Consider the following 25624-nt stretch of genomic DNA (forward strand, 5'->3'; position numbering starts at 1 on the left):
CTGAAATGTTAGCCAATACATTTGAGACAGTAAAAATATTGCTATAAAACTAACATACAGAGTTTATAAAAACAAAAGCAAACCTCACTGTGGAACATACAGTCTTAGTGGTGTGTATTTTGTTGGAAAAGAAGAGAAATCTCTGAGGGTAAGTTAATGCCTGAAACAGTTTAATTCAAGGGACTATGTTAGCCTTCCAGACCTTGAGAGGGAAGTGAAAATTAAGGAGAGCATACCATATATTTACAGTTTTGCAAGAACAAAAATGGAGTCACAAAACAACACAGAAAGGTGTAACTTAATGGCATTGAGAAACTGAACCATATCTACATCATTTCTAGCCAACTCTTCTCCAAGCAGCATATGCAAATGATGTAATCAGTAAGTTAGAGGTGGGGACACATGGGTGCTAACTATCTGTGTGGAGGAAGCTTGCCAAACTAGAAGACTTCTAGCACAAGAACCCACAACTATCTAGTCTGATCTGGCCTGCCAGCAGTGAGCGCTGTTTGGTTGCCAAGATACCTGCCAGCATATACACTCAGTGTATATCCAAATATCAGAAACCATGCACTCAAAATGGTAATCATCTTTGGTAGCACTTATGCCTGTGAACAGACTTTTTCAAGAATGAAACATCTGAAATCTCCAACCAGATCAAGATTAACTGATGCCCACTTGCATCACTAGTTACAGCTGGCAGTGTAAATATGGAACCGGACATTGACCATCTCTTTAGCCAAAAGCAGGCCCACGGTTCCCATTGAAATACTGGTGCGTGATCTGTTTATTTATAAATGGTTTTTATTTTATTTATATAAGATATGTGCAGTGTGAGTAGGAATTAATAGCTCATATAGTCCGGCCCTCCAGCTCTCTAAGGGACCGTAATCCGGCCCCCACTTTAAAAAGTTTGAAGACCCCTGATCTATAGCATTTGTGGATATGGAAGCAATAATCCTAACTAAAGTGTGGATGACAGTTATTACTTCACTTGTGATACATTTTTAAAAATGTAATGAGATGTTAGTACAGTGATAAAATATGCAATGGGCTTAATGGACATTGCTTGGGTGGGCAGAGGAAGTAGCAACTGCACAGAAACGGTTTTATTTATTCGTTTTTGTAGTATCAGGAATCAAACTCAAAGCTATATATATCGAGGTAATGGCTCTACCAAAGAGCTATATCCCTGACTCTTTCTCATCTGCTTTAATTAAATTTTAGTTCATATTTTAATTTTATATTTACCCCTTGTATTCTGGTGGCTTTGTTTGGCTGTTTGTAGTTTGGTTGCTTACTTTTTATACAGCTACTATTTGCTAACTATTTCTCAATGTCAATACATTTTTATAGAATCTCTTACTTATCACCATCATACATGAAGAAGAAAAATCTATTAAGAATCATTCTCATAAATTTAATGTAGCTATAATAAATGATTTAGAGGCGATTACAAGGTCAAGTCCTCAGGACTTGAATAAAAGACTTTTGCCCAGATTGTGAGAAATATTTTAAATTAATATACTTGTGATTCTTTTAAAAAAAATTTTTTTAAAGAAATATCATTGATTGCTGTGGAAAATCAGAAACCTGTTCCATTCCCAAAGTACTGACAAGAGTGACTCATGAACACTAACCTAGAATAGTAGTCTTCTAAATTTTGCTGGATGTGATCCCTAAATCAAAAATACTTTATAAGGGGCTGGAGAGATAGCATGGAGGTAAGGCGTTTGCCTTTCATGCAGAAGGTCATTGGTTCGAATCCTGGCATCCCATATGGTCCCCCGAGCCTGCCAGGAGAAACCTCTGAGCGCTGGTCCTCGGAGCCCCGCCCATGGGCGTGGTTTTGTGCCGAGAAGGCGGGGAAAGTTCCGGAGAGAGGATAGGCGGTGCTAAGGGAGGGGCTCAGCTAATTTTAGGCGGGGCCTGAATAAATCAGCCACAGGCGTGGGCGTGGGCGTGGGCATGGCCGTAGGCGGGACCCTTGCGACTCGTGGGCGTGGCCTAGGGCGAAGCGCCCAATGAGAAGCCGACGGAGGCGGGGCGAAAGGAGCTGCTCGTTGGGGGCGGTGCCACTTCCGGCTCCTCCTCAGTCCGGTCCTAGGCCTTCGCTGGTCGCTTCATGCCTTGCCCTGCCGGGAACGGCTCAAAGAATTCTGGGCGGAGCCTGAATAAATGAGCCACAGGCGAGACGTTGGCGGGGCCAAAGGCGGGACCCTAGCCCTGCGTGGGCGGGGCCTAGGGCGAGGCATCCAATGAGAGGGCGAAGGAGCCGGGGCTAAAGCAGCAGCTGGGGGCGGCACCACTTCCGGCTCCGCCTCAGTTCGGCCCTGGGCCTGCCCCCGATCGGTCGCCTCAAGCCTTGCGCTGCCGGGAAGGGCTCAGAGAATCCTGGGCGGAGCCTGAATAAATAAGCCACAGGCGAGACGTGGGCGTGGCCTAGAGGGAGAGCCTTGCTGGGAGTGGCCTAGAGCGAGAGCCTTGCGGTGCATGGGCGTGGCCTAGGGCGGGAGCCTTACGGTGAGTGGGCGGGGCCTATGGCGAAGCGACCAATGAGAGGGCGACGGAGGCGGGGCGAAAGGAACAGTCGGGGGCGGGTGCCACTTCCGGGTCCTCCTCAGTCCGGGCCTGGGCCTGCCCGCGACCCGACGCATGCTCATGCCCTGCCCCGCCGTGGCGCGGAATTGGCCGAGCGGCTCGCCAGGCCCCGTGGGATGCGGCTGACGCGGAAGCGCCTCTGCGCGTGGCTCCTCGCCCTGTACTGCCTCTTCTCCCTCTACGCCGCCTGCCGAGTCTTCTTTTTCGGGCGTCGCCTCCGGAAGGGGACGGGCCCGGCGCGGGTGCGGGAGAGGGAGCGGGAGAGGCGCCGAGGTAGGACCCGCAGGGGAGGCGGACCGGCTTCACTCGGGGACTGGCTCCCTCTGCGCATGCGCGGATTGCGGGCCCCCCCCCCCCCAGGCTGGGCTCGGCTTGGTCCTAGGCTCAGCTGGGCATGTGGGATGCTGAGGATCGAACTCAAGTCCGTCCTGGGACAGTCAACATTATGCAAGGCTGTTTCCTTTAGTTTTCCTTTTTTTTTTTTTTTCCTGATTAAGTTTGTATTCATACTGTCAAACACGGGTGCAACATGTCACATCCTGAAATCACTTTATTTATAAGGTTCTGTGTCTATGATCTATTCTAGAGTGAATTGCAAAAATTAAGTTATATATATATATATTATATATATATATATATATATATATATATATATATATATATATATATATATATATATATATATCGGCTTGTCTCGAAGGTTATGTTAGGAAGAGAGTTTATTGCCACTCGTTCACATTATTTCTAAGATTTTATGTGGTTAAAAAAAGTCCACCAAAAATGGAATGTTGATTTTTTTTTTTTTGGTGTGTGTGTATTTATAAGATGAGACTTCTGAATTTAGTTCTTTACCTCTCTGAATGATTGAAATAGGACATTTCTCACCTGACATTATTTCTGTGGCCTCAGTCTGTCTTCATTGCAGTTCTGTTTTACTGATAAAAGACTGTTGTTCTCTTGAAAATACAGAACAGTCTCCTTTGGAAAGTGAAGAGTGGAATCCTTGGGAAGGAGATGAAAAAGCTGAGCAACATCACAGATTGAAAACGAGCCTGCAAATATTAAGTAAATCTTCAAAAGTGAAACCAGACCTCTCCCATGTACAAATCTGGGGCAAAGCTGCCATTGGTAAGTTCATGCTTAGCACTAAATACATTGGGGACACACTGAACTAAACATTAGTTCCCTTATTGTAGGCCTTTCTCAGTCTTTAATACCAATGGCAAATGCCCAGAAGTGCCTTAAGTTGATTACATTTGATTGCCCACAAAAGCTTTTTCTGTTGTGTTATTTAGTACTTTTATATAAATTATACTTAGAATGGAACCCTCAGTGAGGGTAGTAGGAGTAAAAAAGAATTGTGTGGGCTGGAGAATTGTCAGAAAGGACTGGAAAATTGTGTTGTATATAGGGAGGAACCTTGGGTCAGTTCCCATCACTACCCAGTCTCCACCACCATTCTTTCCTCCAAAAGAATATTTAGTGAATTATCATAGACCTTGTTTAGGCTTGAAGCATGAGTTAGATTTATATACAGAAAGGAATTAAATAGGAAAATGCCAGACGAAAGGAAAACTGAGAATAATTCTTGGTCTTTGTGAACCTATCAAACACTTTCATGAAAATTATACATATTTTGAAGGTTGCTACTGGTGTACAATTTTTAAATACCTAGAGCTAATCATTAATTACTTTGTTCTACCAGTTTTTTAAAAAATATTTTGTATTGGGGCTGGAGAGATAGCACAGCGGTAGGGCATTTGCCTTGCATGCAGAAGGATGGTGGTTCGAATCCCGGCATCCCATATGGTCCCCTGAGCCTGCCAGGGGTGATTTCTGAGCATAGAGCCAGGAATAGTCCCTGAGCACTGCTGGGTGTGACCCAAAACACACACACACACACACACACACACACACAAAAACTCCAAAAAAAAACAACAAAAAAAATCAAAGCAAAACAAACAAACAAACAAAAAAAAATATTTTGTATTTTTTCTTTAAATTCCCACTTTTCCATTCTAGTTTTTAATTAAATGTGTATCTTAACAGGTTTTCATCTTTCCAAATGTTTCTCTTAAATATAGTAAACAAATAAGGAAACAAAGTAAAGAAGTTACCAAATGAGTTTTATCAAAAACTACTTTTTCTGGGCCCAAAAAAAGTGGATGGGATCCCTGCCATGCCTAAAACCAGGAGTCCCCAAACTTTTTAAACAAGGGGCCAGTTCACTGTCCCTCAGACCATTGGAGGGTCTGACTACAGTAAAAACAAAACTTAAGAACGAATTCTTATGCACACTGCATATATCTTATTTTGCAATGAAGAAACAAAACAGATACAAATACAATATGTGGCCCGCGGGCCATAGTTTGAGGACCACTGCCAGACCTGGGTTCAATCCCTGACACGGTGGCACAGGGCTCCCTAAGTATAGTTGCGAGTGATGCCTGAGCACAGAGCCAGCTGAAGACTACCAGGTATAGAGGTAGGAGGGAAGAGAGAGAGGAGAGAGAGGGAACAAAAACAAACAAAACAAAAACAAACCTACTTTCATCACTCTATTCCCAAGCATAGTAGTAAACATTCCCATTCAATAGGGAGGAAATGGAAAGAACATTAAATCACTGATCCAAGCAATTTTGAATGCAACCAGGCAAACTCTATTGGGTTGAAATGCCTGGAAAGACTTTGGAGCTTAAAACTGCTCACATTTTTAGCTCCACATTTAGAGTCATCCTTTCTTTTTTGAGTAGTTAGTGTTTGTAGCTCTGTGGCTTTCTCAAGTTGTTTCCTGCTGGTAGAATTCTGGGAATCCGGGGCAGAGAGATAGAATGGAGGTAGGGTGTTTGCCTTTCATGCAGAAGGATGGTGGTTCGAATCCTGGCATCCCATTTGGTCCCCCAAGCCTGCCTGGAGTGATTTCTGAGCTCATAGCCAGGAGTAACCTCTGAGCGCTGCTGGGTGTGACCCAAAAACCAAAAAAAATAAAAAGAATTCTGGGAATCCAGCAACGTTTTGTTTCATATTCTCTCTTTCCCTTTTGGACCAGGCTAACAGTGTTTTTTACTCAGAACATTCTCAAGAACCTTGTGAGTACCCTGTGTATGACATAAGGAGTCACAACATAATATAAGACATCTCCCACAATAGTGGATAAGTTCATCTCTCTTTCTGGATTCTATTGAGGTGTCCAAAGGAAATTATTTTGTGGGGAGGGGGTTTTGGGTCACACCCGGTAGCGCTAAGGGATTACTCCTGGCTCTGTGCTCAGAAGTCACTCCTGGCAGGTGTGGGGGACCATATGGGATTCCAGGGATCGAACCTGGGTTCCTGGGTGAGCCACATGCAAGGCAAATGCCCAACCGCTATGCTCCCACTCTGACCCCAACCAAGGGAAAATTTTAAATTACATACCTAATATCTTTAAAGATCCCTTTATGTGATTTAATATTCTGACCTTTTTATTCTGCTGAGGCACTTGTAAAAGGTCGTCCAGCCACATTTATGGTTTTTATCTGGAAACAGCTTTTCTTTTAATGAATTTCCTCATTTTTCACCTCTTTTGCATTCTGAACAGCAAATTCCCAAATGATACTGTCCTGATTTCTTTCTACATAACATTTCTTTCCTCACTCTTCATTTTAGCTAAATACCCAGATTTCTCATCCATTGCTTCTGCTTTCCACTTACATGCAAAGCACAAGTAGCTTAGTTGACTGCTTTTACACAAATAGGATATTAGTTCTTCCTGTCACTACTAAATGTTCCTCATTGCCTTCTGAATCCTTAACCAGCCTCACCATTAATGTTCATATTTCTCCCAATAACCTGCTTATGATGATTTTGGTATTCTCTAAAACGAAAGATATTTCTTTTTTAGTGTGTTCCTAACTTTTCCTGGATTCTTGAAAGCAGAGTATTAGCATCCGAGTTTTCTCTACAATCTTTTCAAGTCATTTGATATAGTTTTGTTGTGTTTTTTGTGTTTTTTGTTTTTTTTTTTTGGTTTTTGGGCCACACCCGGTAATGCTCAGGGGTTACTCCTGGCTATGTGCTCAGAGTTGCTCCTGGCTTGGGGGACCATATGGGACACCGGGGGATCGAACCGCGGTCCGTCCAAGGCTAGCGCAGGCAAGGCAGGCACCTTACCTTTAGCGCCACCGCCCGGCCCCTAGTTTTTATTTTTTAATCATGATCAAAGTTCTTTCAATCTCTTCTCAGTACCCATGGCTCCTCAAACTTTTTATTTTTTATTTTATTTTATTTTGGGGGGGGGCACACCCAGTGACACTCAGAGGTTACTCCTGGCTCTGCACTCAGAAATTTGCTCCTGGCTTGGGGACCATATGGGACACCAGGGATCAAACCCAGGTCCATTCTGGGTCAGCCGTGTGCAAGGCAAACGCCATACCACTGTGCTATTGCTTCGGCCCCTCAAACTTTTTAAATGGGGTTAATTGGAGGCCCGGACTATAGTTTTCAAAAAAACTATGAATAGTAGGATATGATCCCTCAAAAATGTAGTTCTAAACAATTTTTTAGTTAGGCTTATATGGCTTTGGTTTTAGAAATATGTCAGAATAATTCAATATGAATATATTGAAGACAGCACAGTAAATTGAATTACTATCCATCAGCATATCATCAGCGTATTTTCTCGAGTGATAAGAACCTTCTTTTGTCATTGCTATGGTTTGGGACCATACCCAACAGTACAAAGGAGCTACTCCTGGTGCATTGCTTGCGGGTGTCACAGCAATAGTTGAGGAGGTCCATGCAGTGCAGGGGATAAAATTTGGGCTCCTACATGCAAAACATTTCCCAGCCCTTTGAGCTGTATGCCCAGTTTTACATGATGAGAACTTTGAAGATTTACTCTCAGAAGTTTTCAAATATCTAAAAGAACGTAATGGTAACTGTAGTCGCAACTGATTTATTATATTTTGAATTTCTGAAGGCAGAAGCAAAATGTATTCACAGTACTGGTGGTGTGACTCAGTGATAGAGCACTGTGCATAAGGCCATGAGTCTGATACCTATTACTGCAAAAAAAAAAAAAAAATGGGGGCCAAAGAGATAGTACAGAGGATAGCATACTTGCCTTGCATTTGGTTCACCCTGGTTCAGTCTCTGACACTGCATATATTCCCCTAAAAATGTCAGAGCACTACCTGAGCACAAAAAGCCAAAATTATTTCCTGAACACCACTGAGTGTGTCCCTCAGAAAAACAAAATATAAAATAAATCTATTCCCAGGGCTAGATTCCTTTTGGAGTTTCAAAGAGAATCTGCTTTCTTACCCATTACAGCATCTAGCAATTCCCGCATTTCTCTGCTTGTGCTCTAAACCTCCCCCTTACCACCTACTGCTGCTCAGATCTCATGTAACCTATTCTGCACTGTGTATGATCACATAGATTCCATCCAGGTAATCAAGGATAATCTCCCCGTATTGCATCCTCAATCCCATGTAGAAGGTCTCTCTTGCCACGTCAAGTAGCATTGATAAGTTCTAGAGAAAAGATCTTTGGTCATTTTGGGTGAGGGCAAATACTTGGCCTACCACATTTGAAAAACTCTAAACATATTCTGTGTGTTTGACAGTACAGGGTATAATGAGAATGAGCCAAATATACTATGTGTGACACCTTGCTCCCCTCCTTTCAAAACTATCACACAGATCATAAATACTGAGGGCTGCCCTAAAGAGAGGATGCATTTGCCTGCAAAGAGCTCATGCTGTGAGTCTCAGGGGGACATGGGAGGGCAAGGGTCAGCAACGAGTCCCTGAATAAAGCATGGGTACCTCAGAGAGGAGCTCCTCTGGTTGTATCAGATGCGAAACAGATTTCTGCCCCCAGCCCAGTTAACTGCCATATAGAAACAGTTTTAACCATAGAAGTAATTGGTAGTATAACATTCCAGATAAAATAGGTGGAAAAAGTTCAGAGATAATAGGGAGTTCTCCGATATAGACTAAGAAATTATTGGCCTTTAAAGGAACCTACTTTGTATACTGAGAGTTCCTGAGTTTTAACTCTTACATATCCACCACATTGATGGCTTGGTACTGTTACTTGGTAACCTTGCCAGTCAAGGAGCTCAAAGGGATAAAAATACAATTTCTTAGTAAATAATATTGGTGTTTTTGTTTTCTGTTTTTTAATTACCAGGTTTGTATCTCTGGGAGCATATTTTTGAAGGCTCACTTGAACCCACTGATGTGACTGCTCAGTGGAGAGAAGGAAGTGCAGTTGTAGGAAGAATACGTTACAGGTATTAATTGTGTAACTTTACTTTTGGGCTGCATTGCTGTTCAATGTTTTGTGTAAGACTAGGGAAAAATAAATTATATTTATAGAAGCTATTTCTCCTTCATCCTTTTGTAAAGTCTGGAGAAATAGGACTGAGAAGATAGTTCATGGGCTACTGAATATGTTTTACTCTGGTATTCCTGAGTTTAGTCTCCAGCATCACATGGTCCCTGAGGCATGCAAGATCAGCCTCCCAAGTAATGAGCCAGGAGTGGCCCCAGGGCATTTCTAGGTATAACCAGGTATAACTTCCAGGTATAACCACTGGGGGGAAATTAAGAATGAAGAAATAACCTAATGGATATGTATTTATAATTAAAGCTTACTTTGAACATTCTCCTATAATTTGGATATTTAATGAAAGCTCCCTGTTTTTGGAATCATGTGCCTTCAATTTTAAGCAATTGATCTCATCAACAGTGGTAATCATCTATTTTTTCTGAAGGCTATAAGCCACAATACTTTTTAGATCGGGGCTATTGTTAATAGCTCTGAAGTGAATATAGGTATGCATGTATCTTTTAAAACTAGTGTTTTGAGTTTTTAGGATAGATACCTAGTAGTGGTATTCCTGGATCATACTCTGTTTTATTATTATTATTATTTATTTACTTTGTTTTAGAGCTACACTTGTCTATGTCTGGGGCTTACTCCTGTCTTTACATTACGGTATTCTAACAGTGTGCTAGAGACCGTAAAAGGTGTGGGATTCAAACCCAGGTCAGCTGAGTGCAGTGGTTTTAATTTTTGTAAAAATTTCTAGACCATTTACCACTCTCTGCAGAAGTTACATTCCTACCAATTGTAACGTTTTAGTTTCTTTCCCTTGTTTCTGAACTCTGGAATAAGCTATACTAAATAAGGTGATTACTACTGTGGTTTGTATTTTTTAGATAATTGGTGATGATAAGCATTTTTGCATGTTTATTATCTGTATGTCTTCTTTGGAAAAGGGTCTTTTCTATGATTTATCTTTTGTTTTTGTTTTTGTTTTGGGGCCACAACTGGTGGTGCTCATCATGGGTTTCTTCTGACTCTCTGAGCTCAGGAATCATTCCTAACAGGGTGTGGGGGACTATCCATACAGTATATGTATATAGCATATCCATATGCAGGGGAATTGAACCTGGGTCTGCTATGTGCAAGGCAAGCGCCCTACCTGCTATACTATTATTCTGACCTGTTTTGCCTTTATAAACATGGTCTGTTTGTTCCAATTGTTGTTTTTGTCTGTTTTGTTTTGTGCCATACCCAGTGGTGCTCAGGGTTTTTTCTCTTGCACTCCTGGCAGTTTGAGGGAGATTTTTAATGGAAATTATTGGCTATACAAATTTTAGTAGTGTTTTTTTCTCTGTCCTTGAAGAATGTTATTGGACTTTTGATAGGGATTCCACTGAATTTGTCTAATGCTTTGGATAGAATGCTCATTTTAGCAGTGTTGATTTTTGTCCTTCCAAGCATTTGCTATTCTATTTCCTTATTATTTTTTTCTCTTTGCTTTAATATTGACGTACAGTCTTTCACCTCCTTTGCTAATTTGATTCCTAAGTACTTGACTCTTTTGGATGTCGTTGTAATGAGTTTTTTCCCGTTGATTTATTTTTCTTCTCATTTTTTTATTTGCATGTAATTATAGAACAGGTTTTTGTATATTGTAATTGTAGTCTCTGAATTGGTTTATTGTTTCTTATTGTTTGAGTGAATCTTGCAGGGGTCCTCAAACTTTTTAAACAGGGGGCCAGTTCACTGTCCCTCAGACCATTGGAGGGTCTGACTGTAGTAAAAACAAAACTTATGAACGAATTCTTATGCACACTGCATATATCTTATTTTGCAATGAAGAAACAAAACAGATACAAATACAATATGTGGCCTGCAGGCCATAGTTTGAGGATCACTGCTTTAGGGTTTTCAATGTATATTATTTCACCTTCAAATAGTGATCGCCTAACTCACTTTTTTTAAATTTATAAATACTTTAATTGAATCACCATTAGAAACATAAAATTGGTCATGATTTAGTTTCAGTAATACAACGTATAACACCTGTGCACATTTCCCACCACCAGTGTCCCCAGTTTCCCTCTGCCCTCTCCACTGCCTGCCTCTATGACAGACATTTTTCTTCTCTCTTTCTCTCTTTATCTTATAGACACTGGTTGCAATATTGTTACTAAAAGAGAATCATGCATATTGATTTATCTCTTTTCAGTACCTAGCTCTCGTCCAGAGTGATGATTTTCAAATGTTGTCATAGTGGTCTCTTCTCTGCCCTAATTGCATTTCCCAGCTCTTTCTAGGAAATTTCCTCCATGGATTAGTCCTCCCGGCCCTCATTACTCTTGTCCTTGGATACTATTACCATATTACATTTTTTCTTATATCCCACAGATGAGTGCATTCCTTGCTTATCCCTCTGATTGACTTTTTGCTCAGCATAATAATCTCCTTCAAATTTCATGGCTTCATTTTTCCTAACAGCTACATAGTATCCTATTGTGTAGATGTACCATAGTTTCTTTATGGACTAATCTGTTCTCAGACACATGTTGTTTTCAGATTCACTATAATAAATAGTGATGAAATGAACATAGGAGTGCAGAGGGCTTTACTTCATTGTGTTTGGGAGTGCCTAAGGTATATTTCTAGGAACAGTTTTGCAGGGTAATTTAGAAGCTCAATTTCTAGTTTTTTGAAGAATATCCATATTTTTCAAAAAGGTTAGGACAGTCTACATTCTCACTAGCAGTGAATGAGAGTCCCCTATTCCCCTCCTCTGCACCAGCACTGGTTGTTCTTTGTGATGTATGCCAGTCCCTGTGGTATGAAATGATAATCCCACATGGATCCCTTTTATATCTTTACCTTGTTGGGCAAGTTGTTTGGTTTTTTGTTTGTTTGTTTGTTTGTTTTTGTGAGAGTGGGTGTTTTATTTATTTCTTTTGGTCTGGAGTGAGATTATTAGGTCACATCAGGTAGCCAAGTAGCCACACTACTCTTGGCTGTTTGCTCAAGACTTGCTTAAGAGTATCATATGCAATGCTAGGAAATGATCTGGTTTGAACAGGTGTGCCACATTCAAGGCAGCATGTTTCTTATCCCTGGTTCTGTCTCTATCTATATGAAAGATTCTTCTCGCATGAAAGTGAGATGAGAATAGCTCAATATGCTATTTAAATATATACAGTGAAACCAACTATAAGAACATTTATTGTAGCTCCCAAGTGTATGGTATATGAAAAAAAAGTTTTGGCATATTCCAGCTAAAGTAATACTGTGTGGAAATTCCTTTGCTATTGATTTCTTCTTGTGAAGTTATAGTATCTTTCTAGATATTGGGAGCTTTTATGATTAAAAAGTCTCATGATAGTCTGAGTCCTTGAATTGTTATATGATAGAAAAATTTCATTGACAAAGTCAACTATAGATTTTTTTATTATAGGTTAAACTAGTAAAAACATTTTTAGACAATCCTATACTAATTATAAATATGAATAAAATATTATTAGATCATTGTTAGTGCTACCCAAAATAAAATGTTCTGTATTTTTTTAATTTTTTTGTTTGTTTTGTTATTTTTTGGGTTTGTTTTTGGGCCAAACCCAGTGAGGCTCAGGGGTTACTCCTGGCTATGTGACTTTGGGGACTATATGGGATGCCGGGGGATCGAACCGCCATCCATCTTAGGTTAGTGCTTGCAAGGTAAATGCCTTACCGCTAGCGCCACCGCTCTGGCCCCTATTTTTTATTTTTTTAATTTTAATTTAATTTTCATTTTTTTTAAATTTTAAACTTTATTTATTGATGGATTTGTTTTGGGGCCACACCCAGCGGTGCTAAGGGCTTACTCCTGTTTCTGCACTCAGAAATCCCCCCTGGCAGGCTGGGTGACCATGTGGGTGCTGGGAATCCAACCCCATCCCTCCTGGGTTGGCCACATGCAAGGCAAATGCCCTACCACTGTGCTATCTCTCCAGTCCCTGTATTTTAAAATTTTAACATGGTGGGGACAAAGTTCATCTTTTGTGTGTGGTATCCTGATGTTCTGTCCCTAGATCTACAGTTTCCCTTAAGCACCACAAGTAAGCCCTGATCAACACGTCCCTCAGCACCCCTGGTTATACCCCTCGCCTCCAAAAAATTAATACATAAGGTTAGGGATGTAGCTCAGAAGTAGAATGCAAGCTTTGTATTATGAGATACTAGATTTGATCTCTTTCATCTCCCAAAGATGCTTACTTAAAAATATTTAATCTATATAGATTAAATAGATTAGATGATAGAGATAGACAGAGAGACTGACAGACAGATAGATGACTGACCTAGGTTTGAGTTCCAGCACCGCATATAGTTTCCCTAAACCCTGATAGAGGTGGCTGGTGCGGAGGCCCAAGTGGTAACCTTACCCGTTCTAGCCTAGGACAGACTGCAGTTAGACCCCCCTCGCATTCTAAATGGTACTCCAAGACAGGAGTGATTTCTGAGCTCATAGCTAGGAGTAACGCCTGAGCGTCACCAGGTGTGGCTCAAAACCAAAAAAAAAACCCTGACAGAGGTTATCCCTAAACACAGTCAGGATTTAGCCCCAAGCACTGATGAGAATGGTTCAAAAAATATATTTACATTTTTGTGGGGTTTGAGAAGCCACTTGCAGTGACACTCAGGCACCTGTGGGTTGATGGTCTTGATTCTTGGCTGGCGATATATAACAATGTTTGGCCTGGTGCAGGGGTAAGCAACCTCTAAGACATAAAGAGCCACTTGCGGGCCCGGAAGAGATAGCACAGCGGCGTTTGCCTTGCAAGCAGCTGATCCAGGACCAAAGGTGGTTGGTTCGAATCCCGGTGTCCCATATGGTCCCCCATGCCTGCCAGGAGCTATTTCTGAGCAGATAGCCAGGAGTAACCCCTGAGCACCACCGGGTGTGACCCCCCCCCCAAAAAAAAAGAGCCACTTGCGGGGAGGGGAAGAGCCACTTAAACTTGTTTCCAAAGGGATAAAAACCTGGGAGCCACAAAATCATCCCGACATTTAAAACAAATATAGCACTGCATGCATTGTTTCTTAGCTTAATGCTATATACAGGATTGTGAAGTTACCTGTAGATCTGAATCAAAAAAGAACATTTTGGATCCAGAGAGATAGCACAGCGGCATTTGCCTTGCAAGCAGCCAATCCAGGACCTAAGATGGTTGGTTCAAATCCCGGCGTTCCATATGGTCCTCTGTGCCTGCCAGGAGCTATTTCTGAGCAGATAGCCAGGAGTAACCCCTGAGCGCCGCCAGGTGTGGCCCAAAAACCAAAAAAAAAAAAAAAGAACTTTTTCACCTAACGATGTAAAACATATATTTATGCAAATTAATAGCCAATTAGAATATTTAAGTGATACCACTCCCTGCCCCCCTGCTATTGGCCCTGCTGTCAGAGCCAAGGTAAAGCTTCAAAAGAACTGCATGTGGCTCTGGAGCCTCGGGTTGCCACCCTGATGGTGCTGGTAGTACTGGTCACCAAAGCTGCACCTAACACTGCTTCAAGAGCATGTGGTTCTGGCATCAGACCTTGTAATTGCCAGCCATGTACTTCAACCTTTTCCGTTATCTCCCAGTTACACTTTGTGTGTATATTAATATCTATTAATTCTAGTGTTTCTTCCTTATTTTTTTTTAGTTGTTGTAGTTATTTGATTTGAGCCACTCTAGGAAGTTCTCAGGAGTCATTCTTGGTGATGCGGTATCAGGAATCAAACTCAGGCATCAGCATTCAAAACATGGATCAGACCCCAAACCGGTACCTCCAGTTTTTCTTTAACATGGCATTATTGGAAGGATATAAGGCTTGCTGGTAGATCTTGAAACAGTTGTCAGTGCAGGCTGTGGAACTCAAGCCCAATTTCCCAAATGCAAAAAAGGAGGCCCATGTTCTTGCATGGTTATTCTGGAGCTTACATGAAAAGCTATGCAAAGTACCAATGAATCACTATTTATTGGGGGCAATGGGTCAGGCCATACCCTGTCAGTGATTAGGGACATTGCGGGGCTCAGTGCTATGAATGGCCTATGAAATGGTTTTGGTTTTTTGGGTTTTTTTTTTTTTTTGGTTTTTGGGTCACACCCGGCAGCACTCAGGGGTTACTCCTGGCTCTACACTCAGAAATCACTCCTGGCAGTCTCGGGGGACCATATGGGATGCCGGGATTCAAAGCACCATTCTTCATGCAAGGCAAACACCTTGCCTCCATGCTATCTCTCTGGCCCCTGAAATGGTATTTTTAAATCTGTTAGTTTTATCTTTGATAATAAATAATGAAAGTGGGGGCCCAGAGAGATAGCACAGCGGCGTTTGCCTTGCAAGCAGCCGATCCAGGACCAAAGGTGGTTGGTTCGAATCCCGGCGTCCCATATGGTCCCCCGTTCCTGCCAGGAGCTATTTCTGAGCAGACAGCCAGGAGTAACCCCTGAGCACTGCTGGGTGTGGCCCAAAAAACAAAAAAAAAAAATTTTTTTTTTAATTGTTACTGAGGTACTGTGATCTACAATACTGTTAATGATGGTTTTAGGGCAGTGGTCGGCAAGCCGCGGCTCTTTCCACTTTAAAATGCGGCTCTTCTGTGTGCCAGGCAACAACTCCAGAAGTCAGGACTCTGCTCCTAGCCTCTGTCAGTCTGGGCCCTGTGTGCAGCCCAGGCGGCCAGCTCCACACAGGTCTGTGGAGGCCAGTGTTCACGTTAGTGTTTGTGACTTTGTCAGTCATCATTGTCAGGATGTAATTTTGTCTACATTGTAAGGCAAATTTTACGGAATTTAACGTTATCGATAAATAATATCGTTCTAAAGTTTTTGTTTTATTAGTTGTGTTATTTGTATCCTCCCGCCTTATGGATACTTGCATGCAGAATATTCTCAATGAAAACTTATTGAAACTAAAAAACAGTGTACCATCCTGTCTGCGTGTTTTCGGTTTTAAAAATGTGGCTCTCAAAATAAATTTCAATCAAGGTTTTGGCGAGATTTGGCTCAGTTGAAAAGAAAGGTTGCCCACCACTGTTTTAGGCAAACTCTCCAACACCACATCCACCATTGTACGTACTTCTTCCACCAAGGTTGAGTCCTCACTTTTTATATTTTATCTGCGTTTCTTTAAAATGTTTTACTGGCATTTTTTATTCTAAGTAGCGTTATAGGAAAATTGGTATTAAAGCAATTTGGGGAGGGTCACACCTGATTGTAGTCAGGGTCCTTGCAGGGCTGTTGATCAAACCCAGTCCAGCCCATGAAATATGTGCTTAGCTCTTAGAGCTGTCTCCAGATCCAAGTTTATGATAATTTTTGGGGACAGTGAGCAGAGTCCTCCCTAGTGGTATTAGTAGCCCCAGGCCTATTCCTGAAATGTCTTACCTAAGGAGGCTTTCAAGTCAATGCTATGGCCCTTCAGTGTCAGTGCCTAACAGCAACTCCAGGGCTGCACCTCATGGTGCTCAGGGACTCATATGTGGTACTGGAGATTGACTGGGTGAGCAATACTTCAATACTGAATGATTGATTTCTCCGACCCTTGATGATTTCTAAATACAATAAAGAACAGAGAGTAAGACAATAGATTCCTATTATCACTCAGAAAAATATATTTCTTACCAGCTCTATCATATTTGCTTTAGAGATTTAACTTCCTTAAAAGAATTAAAAGCACCCCAAAAATAAAGCTTTTAGAGTATTGTTCCCATCCTTTCAACTTCCTCATCAGAGGCAGTTGGTTCTATGAAATTTGTTTGTATATCCCCGTTCAAGATTTTTTTGGTGCCCAAATCCAACCCAGGGGGTCTCATACATAAAAACCACATGCAGTATACTCCCAATTCCAATTATAAGTATATGTCACAAATAATTTTATGTAGTTACCTTCAGACTGCACATAATTATCTTATTTCATAAATATTCTGCAACTTGCTCTTTTCCTAAATGCTCTATTTTTGAGGCCTAGTCTACATGAAATGTTTCCAATGCCATCCTCCACATTTCAGTCCATTTGTAATGTCTTATCCATCAAGAACTTCACTCAGATGAAGTTAAAGGGCAGCTCACACAATAAAAGGTGTGGGACTTACAAGTTAAAACCACTTTTTCCAAAACAAAACAAAACAAGACAAAACAAAAAGGGGCCAGAGAGGTGGCGCTAGAGGTAAGATGTCTGCCTTGAAGCGCTAGCCAAGGAAGGACCACGGTTCAATCCCCCGGCGTCCCATATGGTCCCCACAAGCCAGGGGCAATTTCTGAGCCCTAGCCAGGAGTAACCCCTGAGCATCAAACGGGTGTGGCCCCAAACAAACAAAAACAAACAAAAAACAAAAAACTACTTTTTCATTATGAACTGCAAAGCTTCATATGATACAACCAACCATATTTCTTAACTTAATTGCATAATTCTATCTCTTATTTTATTTTGAATAGAAGTTAAAGATTTAACAAAAATAAGATACTATATTTCTGTTTATTTGATGTAAATAGAACTCTCTACAACCAAAGTTTCCTAAACCATCACTAAGCCATGCTCCATCAAACTTTTCAGAAAAGCTTGTAAAATAAGAAGTTACATTTTTAAATAGGAATTAAATCTCATTGTAGTTTTTTAATCATAGACTTTATATGAAATTATATAAAACTTCTTAGACCAGAGAGATAAATAGTTTTATTAAATAAGGCTCTTGCCTTGCATATTGCAGAACCTAATTTGCTCCCTAGTGTCACCTAAGAACCCCCAAGCTCTGCCAGAAGTGATTTCTGAGCAGAGAAAACCAGGAGTAAATCCTGAGCACAATTAGATGTGGCATAATACAAAGCAAAAAAGAAAGAAAAATAAAACAAAAAAGAACAACTTGTTGTACCAAATACCTTTGTTATATTTTGTGTTTTTATTTGTCCCTTGTTCTAATCTTGTTTTATTTTAACAGTTTCATCACTGGTCCAGCTGTCACCCCTGGGTACTTCTCCATAGATGCTGAAAATGTGGTTCTTGTTTTAAATGGAAGAGAAAAGGCAAAGGTCTCTTATGCCATCCAGTGGTTAATTTATGTACAGAATTTAATGAAAACCCAAAAACTCCAGCATCTTGCTGTTGTTTTGCTTGGAAATGAACATTGTCATAATGACTGGATAAATGAATTCCTCACAAGAAATGGAGGATTTGTGGAGCTGCTATTCTTAGTATATGACAGTCCATGGATTAATAATGTGGATATATTTCAGTGGCCTTTAGGAGTAGCAACGTAAGTACAAAAATGTTTTCACGCATTCCTAGATGGTAAGAGCTTTTTTTTTTTTTGAATCAGGAAAATTATCTTTTCTATTTATAGTAAATGTCAGAGCAATAGACAGCGGGTAGGGTGTTTGCTTTGTACATGGCCGACCTGAGTTACATCCCCAGCATGCCTTATAGTCCCCCGAGCCTGCCGGAGTGATTTCTGAGCACAGAACCAGGGGTAACTAGCCTCTGAGTGCCCGCGTGTGACCCAAAAACAAAAACTAAACAAAGTTGTAGAAAATGTAGTAAATCTTTTCTATAAGTAAAAGTATGGTTTTGCCTCATGATTCAATAATAATAAGGATACATTAGCTGTTGTTTTGGTATTGGGAGCTTTTAATTTTTAAGTTTATTTTGTTTGTGGGTTGGTTTGAGTGTGTGTGTTGGTTTTTTTTTTTTTTTTTCAAGTTTACTCTAAAGTACTTCCAAGTTTAGGAGTAGCCTAAGAAGATGGTTAGCCAAGAGTGGCTGAGAGACAGATCTTAAGACAGTTATAGCTCTGTGGAATTCATAGCAACAGAAGGGCAAGTGTGATAGTACAGTGATAGTACAGGGGCAAGTATGATAGTACAGTAGGTATCACATTTGACTTGCTGGACTGGGTTGATCAGAGCCCATTAGGAGTGATTTCTAGTGCAGAGCATCACTGGAGCACCACTCAAAACTCAAAACAAACAAACAATCCAAAATACAAAACAAATTAAAAAAAAACACAGAAACTCTTAAGGCAGTAGTATCCAATCATTGTACCTTTAGCTTTGAAAGCATTATATTGGGGCCAGAGAGATAGCATGGAGGTAAGGCGCTTGCCTTTAATGCAGAAGGACGGTGGTTCGAATCCCGGCATCCCATATGGTCCCCCGTGCCTGCCAGGGCCAATTTTCTGAGCAGAGAGCCAGGAGTAACTCCTGAGCGCTGCCGGGTGTGACCCAAAAACAAAACAAAACAAACAAAACAGAAAGCATTATATCGAGTTCAGCTCTCCCAAAGTGATTAGTTACATTAGTGTAAATCTAAAAGAGAGGTAAATTAATAACCAAGGTGTCTCAATATGTCACCTAGTTAAGTCTGTAAAACAGAAAGTTCATATTTTTAACCTGTTAATAGAGTTTTTAATGAATAAAGTGAGTGCTAGGGAGATAGTTTGACAGCTCAAGGAGCACTATGCATACTCAAGGCCCAGATTTCATCCCTAACACCGTATGATCCTGAGCACTGTTGGAAATAGCCTTAAAGCAGAATATGTCGACTTGAATATGAGCTAGTATATAAACTTCCCGAGGAGGGTTTTGTCTCTTCTGTTCATCATTTTATCTGCAGAGCTCATAAACTACAGCCTAAAAGCTGTACCAGTTCAGAGAAGGCACACAGTAGGTATTCGTTAGATTGATGAATTAGAAAAATCTCAGTATTGATTTTCTAATATGATATTCCTGATTTATTACTCTATCACTGGTTACCACCTGAGGCTCTGTATTGCCTACTGCTCAGTTGGCTATAAAGGTATCACCAGGGAGCTAACTTGGTGTGACCTTCCCTTCCATACCTCTACAAAAGTCTCAGTGCTTGAGGTTGGACCAACAAAAGTATTTATATTGAGTACAGCCAAGTCTGAGACACAGCAAAATCTACCCTTTCTGCCTATATTTGTGAAATGCTTTGGAACAAAATTAATAATTTTGGCCTGGGGCTGGAGAGATTGCACAGCGGTAGGGCATTTGCCTTGCTTGTGGCCTGCCAGGGAGGGACCTCATTTGGTTCCCAGTATCTCATATGGTCCCCCAGCCTGCCAGGGGTGATTTCTGAGTGCAAAAGCCAGGAGTGACCCCTGAATGCTGCTGGATGTGGCCCCAAAACCAACCAATCAATCAAATTAAAAAAAAAACTAATAATATTGGCCTGGTTATTGTGACTGAGCAATAGAGCACTTGCCTTGCCTAGTGATTTGACCCGTGGCACGTGGCAGCACAAAAAATTTTTTTAATTTAACGTTTTTGAGAACAGATACTTTAGTGAACAAGGTGCTTCCCTGGCAAATTGCCAACCTTAGATTGACCTCCAGCACTTTATCTGATCCCTTGCAAACTACCAGGAGTGATCCCTGAGCACAGAGCCAGTGTGGCCTCAAACTCCACCCCAACTGCAATGAAAATTTTACTTTTTCACAATAATACAGTATAAGATACAAAAAATTCTGTAATTCTGATGTGTGACATAGGCAGGTATCTTCCTTAGAAATCCATGATTGAGGGCCTAAGCAGTTGTACAGTGGGTAGGGTATTTGCCTACAGCTGACCTGGGTTTGATTCCCGGCAAAGTCCCCCATGCCGACCAGTAGTGGTCCCCTGCGTACAGAGTCAGGAATAAGCCCAGAGGACCAACCAACCACAGTGATGATCAACCAGAGGCATTCTCCCGCCACCGGGAGAAATTTGGCACTGTTGGAGGTATTTTGAGTTGTTTGCAAGTGTAGAGAGAAGGTGACAGTAATATTTAGAGGCTAGAGATGCTGCTAAGAATCCTACAATGTGAGGACATCTCCCAAATGCAAAGGTGATCTCTTCCAAAACAGCAGGAACAGGGTTGCCAGAACCTGTTGTAGTTTATTTTGTAAAATTTGGCTCTTTCATAAAGGCAGTGAGTGATTCCTGCTATTTCCAAATACCTACAACAGCAGCTGCAACCAGCCTCTTTTATATGGCATGGTAAATTCCTTTGGTTGATCTTTTAATCTACCTGAGCCTTTGGAATTGGAGTAATTTGTGATAGCAATATATATTCTATATTTTTTTTCTATTATCTAACTTAATATATTGGTAAAGTCATTATCATCACGAATATAGAAGATTCTTTTTTTTTTTTTGGTTTTTGGGTCACACCTAGCGGTGCTCAGGGGTTACTCCTGGCTGTCTGCTCAGAAATAGCTCCTGGCAGGCACGGGGGACCACGTGGGACACCGGGATTCGAACCAATCACCTTTGGTCCTGGATCGGCTGCAAACGCTGCTGTGCTATCTCTCCGGGCCCGAAGATTCTTTATACTTTGGGGGAATCCTAAGTTTACCCTGCTTTACACCTGTTTACCTGGAAATTGACAAATGTATTAATAAAGTACCTTGAATAATGACGTCGCTGTAACAAATTTTCTTTAAGATTTAAAAGTAAGGTTTTTTTGTAAATAAAGTTAATAGATTTCAGATTCTTTTCCTAATAAAGCATGGAAATTGCATTTGAGATTTAGAAAATGATTTTAAGCATCATCCCCTTCTATTTTCATGCTAAGATATTTGGCTATGGAAGTTTTGCCATTCCGATTGTCATATGTTGATAATTGATATGTACTTGTTTTTACAGATACAGAAATTTTCCTATGGTGGAGGCAAGTTGGCCAATGTTGTATAATGAAAGGCCATATATATGTAATTTCTTGGGAACTATTTATGAAAATTCATCCAGACAAGTTCTAATGAACATTTTGAAACAATATGGGGATGCTCGGCTTTGCTGGATTTCCTCAAGAGACCAGTAAGTTCTGTATTTACTCAATACATTTGTTTTGTTTTCCGATATGAGAGCTGATGTATAATTTATGTGGCATTACTGGTTTCCCAAGAGGTATAAATGTTAACTTTTTAATATCGATCTTTTCCCCCAGAATATATATTGGTCACTAAAACTGAAAAATCTAGACTGTATACAGCTAAAATAGAATTTCCCTTCACTCTAATTCTTGAAGCAGAACCTGTTAGGGGCTTAATAATGTCAGTAGTCTGGGTTTCTCCAACAGTATGTGTGCTACTGTACACATGAGAAATGAGAAATGCCAGTAAGTCTTAGCTTGATCCCTGAGATATTCAGATACCCTAGGCATACCCTCAAACTGACATTTACTCATTGTATTATCTCACTAGTTCAACAACTTTTATATCATTTCACGTGTAAAATCGCATATGGTCTACCCAAGCCAGGAGCGATTTCTGAGCACGTAGCCAGGAGTAACCCCTGATCATCACCTGGTGTGGCCCAACCCCCCCCATAGAATCCCCAACTCTATTGAGTTATTAATAAATAAATTATTTATCAAGGAAACTTCAACTTTTCCAAAACTATTTGGAATGAGGGATATAGCATTGAACAAAACAGTTAAAAATCTATGCCTCTTGGGATTTAAATGCTTGTTAAAAGAGATTAACATGTATTAAAATGTATTGTATCAGAAAATTATACATGCTTGGGCTGGAGTGATAGCACAGCGGTAGGGCCTTTGCCTGGCATCCCATATGGTTCCCCTAGCCAGGAACAATTTCTGAGCGCAGAGCCAGGAGTATCCCCCAAGTGCCGCCAGGTATGACCCAAAAACCAAAAAGAAAAAGTTATGCATGTTAAAAATGAGCAGGAGAGGAGCCAGAGCAATAGCACAACATTTGCCTTGCATACTGCTGCCCCTGGATTTAATCCCCTGCATATCCCATATGGTTTCTGAGTCTGCTAGGAGTAATTTCTAAACTTGAAGCCAGGAGTACCACCGGAGTGCCACTGGCTATGTCCCCTTCCCCCCAAAAAGCAGAAGAGAGTAGAAATTATAAAGGCTTTTGGGTAGAACATTTTTTGTTTTAGAATAGCCAAGGAAAGCACTAGTAAGAATACATTTAAATCCCAGTGACTGGGACTTGCCCCTGTTTGGTTGATATGTACTCAACATGGGGAAGGTATATGTACAAAGATCTATTATAGGAACATCTATATGTTAGTTGGACAACAAAGGACATGTACTATTTTGGACCAAATAATATGTGTAAAATAATGGTTAGGTGTTATCCTGCCATTCCTCTAATACTGTTGGAATATAAGGTAAACTAAATGACCTCCTTGCTTCTTTAGACTATTTACTTTTCTTTGTCCTATTTCCTTTTTGAAAGCATATATGCTGCCCCCCCCCACGTTTATCCCTTAATTATTGAAAGATCGTATTCCTGGGGCCGGAGAGATAGCACAGCAGTAGGGCATTTGCCTTGCACTCGGCCAACTGGGGGCAGACCGGGGTTCAATTTCTGGCATCCCATATTGTCCCCAGAGCAGCCAGGTTTGATTTCTGAGCAGAGAGCCAGAAGTGCCAATTTCAGTGTGTGCCCCAAAAACCAAAACCAAAACAAAGCAAAAATTGTTTTCCTGGCAGAATCACGATCTCTGACATTATTCCATGTATGACATTATGCCAATTTAATTGTTGTTGGTTCCCAAATGTATAAGTGATTTCTGTCACTTAGCTAGGCAGTGACTTTACCTCCTCAGCTTCAGTGATCTGCTTCTTCACTCACCATCATCATCATTTCCTAGACACTTTCATTACATACACTGTTGCTTCCATGTGTCTCACACTAGTATCCCTCTTTAACCAACATGTGTTCTTATGCTATCTCATTTTTCATAATAATTTGACTAACAATTTATCTGGAACTTACAGTCCGTCGTTCCATTACCATTTCATTATCCATTGCTTAGCTCATATCATTACTTCTTTACTCTGCATATTTCTTAATCACAACTGCATATAAACCAATTTTTCAATTCCTTAATCTAGCAAATTCTAACTCTGCTTAAATCCAGCTCTCTTACCTACTGAACCCATTCATCCAAACATTCTTAGAGAAAGCTACCAATCTTTCTTTAAATACATGGTCATGGCATTTCCTTGTTCATATTTTGCCTCATATTTCTCACTCATAGAACTCATATATCTTTTCTCTTCCCAACTACTCTTAGTCATATGACCCTCTTATTTCACTGAGCAAATAGGATTTCTCATTTTTGTGGCTCTCCAAAAAATGGCAGCCAGGTGATTGTGGTAAACATAGAGTAGGTCAGTCATTTTTTCCCTATCTGATCAGTGCCCTACTTCATGGATGTTTTGAGTTTTCCCATCAATGTGTCTGCTTCACCCACCTGACTCCCCCTAATTTTCATATGTGGTCTTGCTTGCATGCTCCCCCTAGATTTCTCCTCACAGAACTAGCTATGCTGCTGCTTTTTAATTTTCCAAGAATATGTTATTCCATGGTCTTCATGCTTGCCATGCTCTGTTTTCTCAGATATCTGGAAGATTTCTCCTCACCTACAGCTCCAACTAGCAAACCCTGCAGAGAGCTATTTCCTGATCACCTCTTTTACAGCATTTCCCTTCACAAATTTCTTCCTCTCTTCTTTATTTTTGTCAATGTAGTTAGCCCCTTCCAGATACTTTGCTGACTTGCTTATTATTCAACTCCATCACTAGACTTGAAAATAAACTCCACATGGGTAAGGAGTGAAATGGTAAAATAGGCCAAGAGCAAAAATCGAGCTCTCAAGAAAATATTAACTGAAGGCACTCATTCAGAATGTGTATGGTAACCACTAAATTTTGTAAATGGGAGCTGTAATCTGGTCAAGTAGCCTGTTTAGACATGATTCATCTTCCTGTCATCTCTGCATTTCCCACGTCTATAACTGGTGTTAAAATTCCAAAAAAAAATTGTGTTCACAAATGTCAATAAAGTAGGAGCTACAATTGTTGTTTTGTTTTTTTTTTTCCTGCTTTTCTAGATGGCAGCCTCAGGAAACAAGTGAAAGCCTTAAGAATTACCAAGATGCTTTGCTTCAGAGTGATCTCACATTGTGCCCAGCAGGAGTAAACACAGAATGCTATCGAATATATGAAGCTTGCTCCTTTGGTTCCATTCCTGTGGTAGAAGATGTCATGACAGCTGGCAGCTGTGGAAATGTTTCTGCCGATCACAGTCCTTTGCAGTTGCTCAAATCCATGGGTGCTCCCTTTATCTTTATTAAGAACTGGAAAGAACTTCCTGCTATTTTAGAAAAGGAGAAAACTCTGATTTTACAAGAAAAGATTCGAAGGAGGAAAAGATTGCTTCATTGGTATCAACAATTCAAAAAGGAGCTAAGATTGAAATTTACTGAGGCTTTAGAAAGTTCATTTTTCAAGAACAATAAAAATTAATTATTATTTAATCTTAGTTAAGAGATGATTTTTTTCAAATATTTGCCTAATGTTGGTTATGTATAGGTATTGCGTGTTTTAAAATGCTATTGAAAATACCCTTATAGGCCCTAGCTTCTCTTCTGTTGCTTTGACCAAGTGCAAAACCACATATGGTCCTGGGGCAGTGGGGTGATGGAACAATCTTATCCACAGTACTCTGGCACTATTCCTGGCTTCTTGCACTGGAGTCACTCCTGGTGGTGCCAAGGATAGTGCTGGGTTCAAATATATGCAGCCCAAAGGCCTTAACCTTTCTACTACCTTTCCAGGCCCTCATGAATAGCTTCAGGAGAAATAAATTTCGTGGGGCCCGGAGAGATAGCACAGCGGTGCTTGCCTTGCAAGCAGCTGATCCAGAACCTAAGGTGGTTGGTTC

The 25624-nt window shown here is 40.7% G+C and overlaps 1 protein-coding gene across 2 annotated transcripts; it reads left to right on the top strand.

Moving 5' to 3' along the window:
• The first annotated feature begins 2717 nt into the window (after positions 1-2717).
• Positions 2718-25222, top strand: RXYLT1 (ribitol xylosyltransferase 1). Of its 2 annotated transcripts, XM_049782764.1 has the most exons (6): positions 2718-2874; positions 3571-3729; positions 8776-8878; positions 17861-18175; positions 21564-21734; positions 24792-25222. In XM_049782764.1, the coding sequence occupies exons 1-6, from the start codon at positions 2718-2720 to the stop codon at positions 25204-25206; spliced, it is 1320 nt and encodes a 439-aa protein (XP_049638721.1). In that variant the 3' UTR covers positions 25207-25222. The 2 variants fall into 2 exon arrangements, with proteins under 2 accessions (XP_049638721.1, XP_049638722.1); XM_049782765.1 differs by lacking the exons at positions 2718-2874; positions 3571-3729 and having other exon boundaries at positions 17861-17951.
• Positions 25223-25624: the final 402 nt, after the last annotated feature.

This window comes from Suncus etruscus, chromosome 11 (assembly GCF_024139225.1).
Source record: "Suncus etruscus isolate mSunEtr1 chromosome 11, mSunEtr1.pri.cur, whole genome shotgun sequence".
NCBI lineage: Eukaryota > Metazoa > Chordata > Mammalia > Eulipotyphla > Soricidae > Suncus > Suncus etruscus.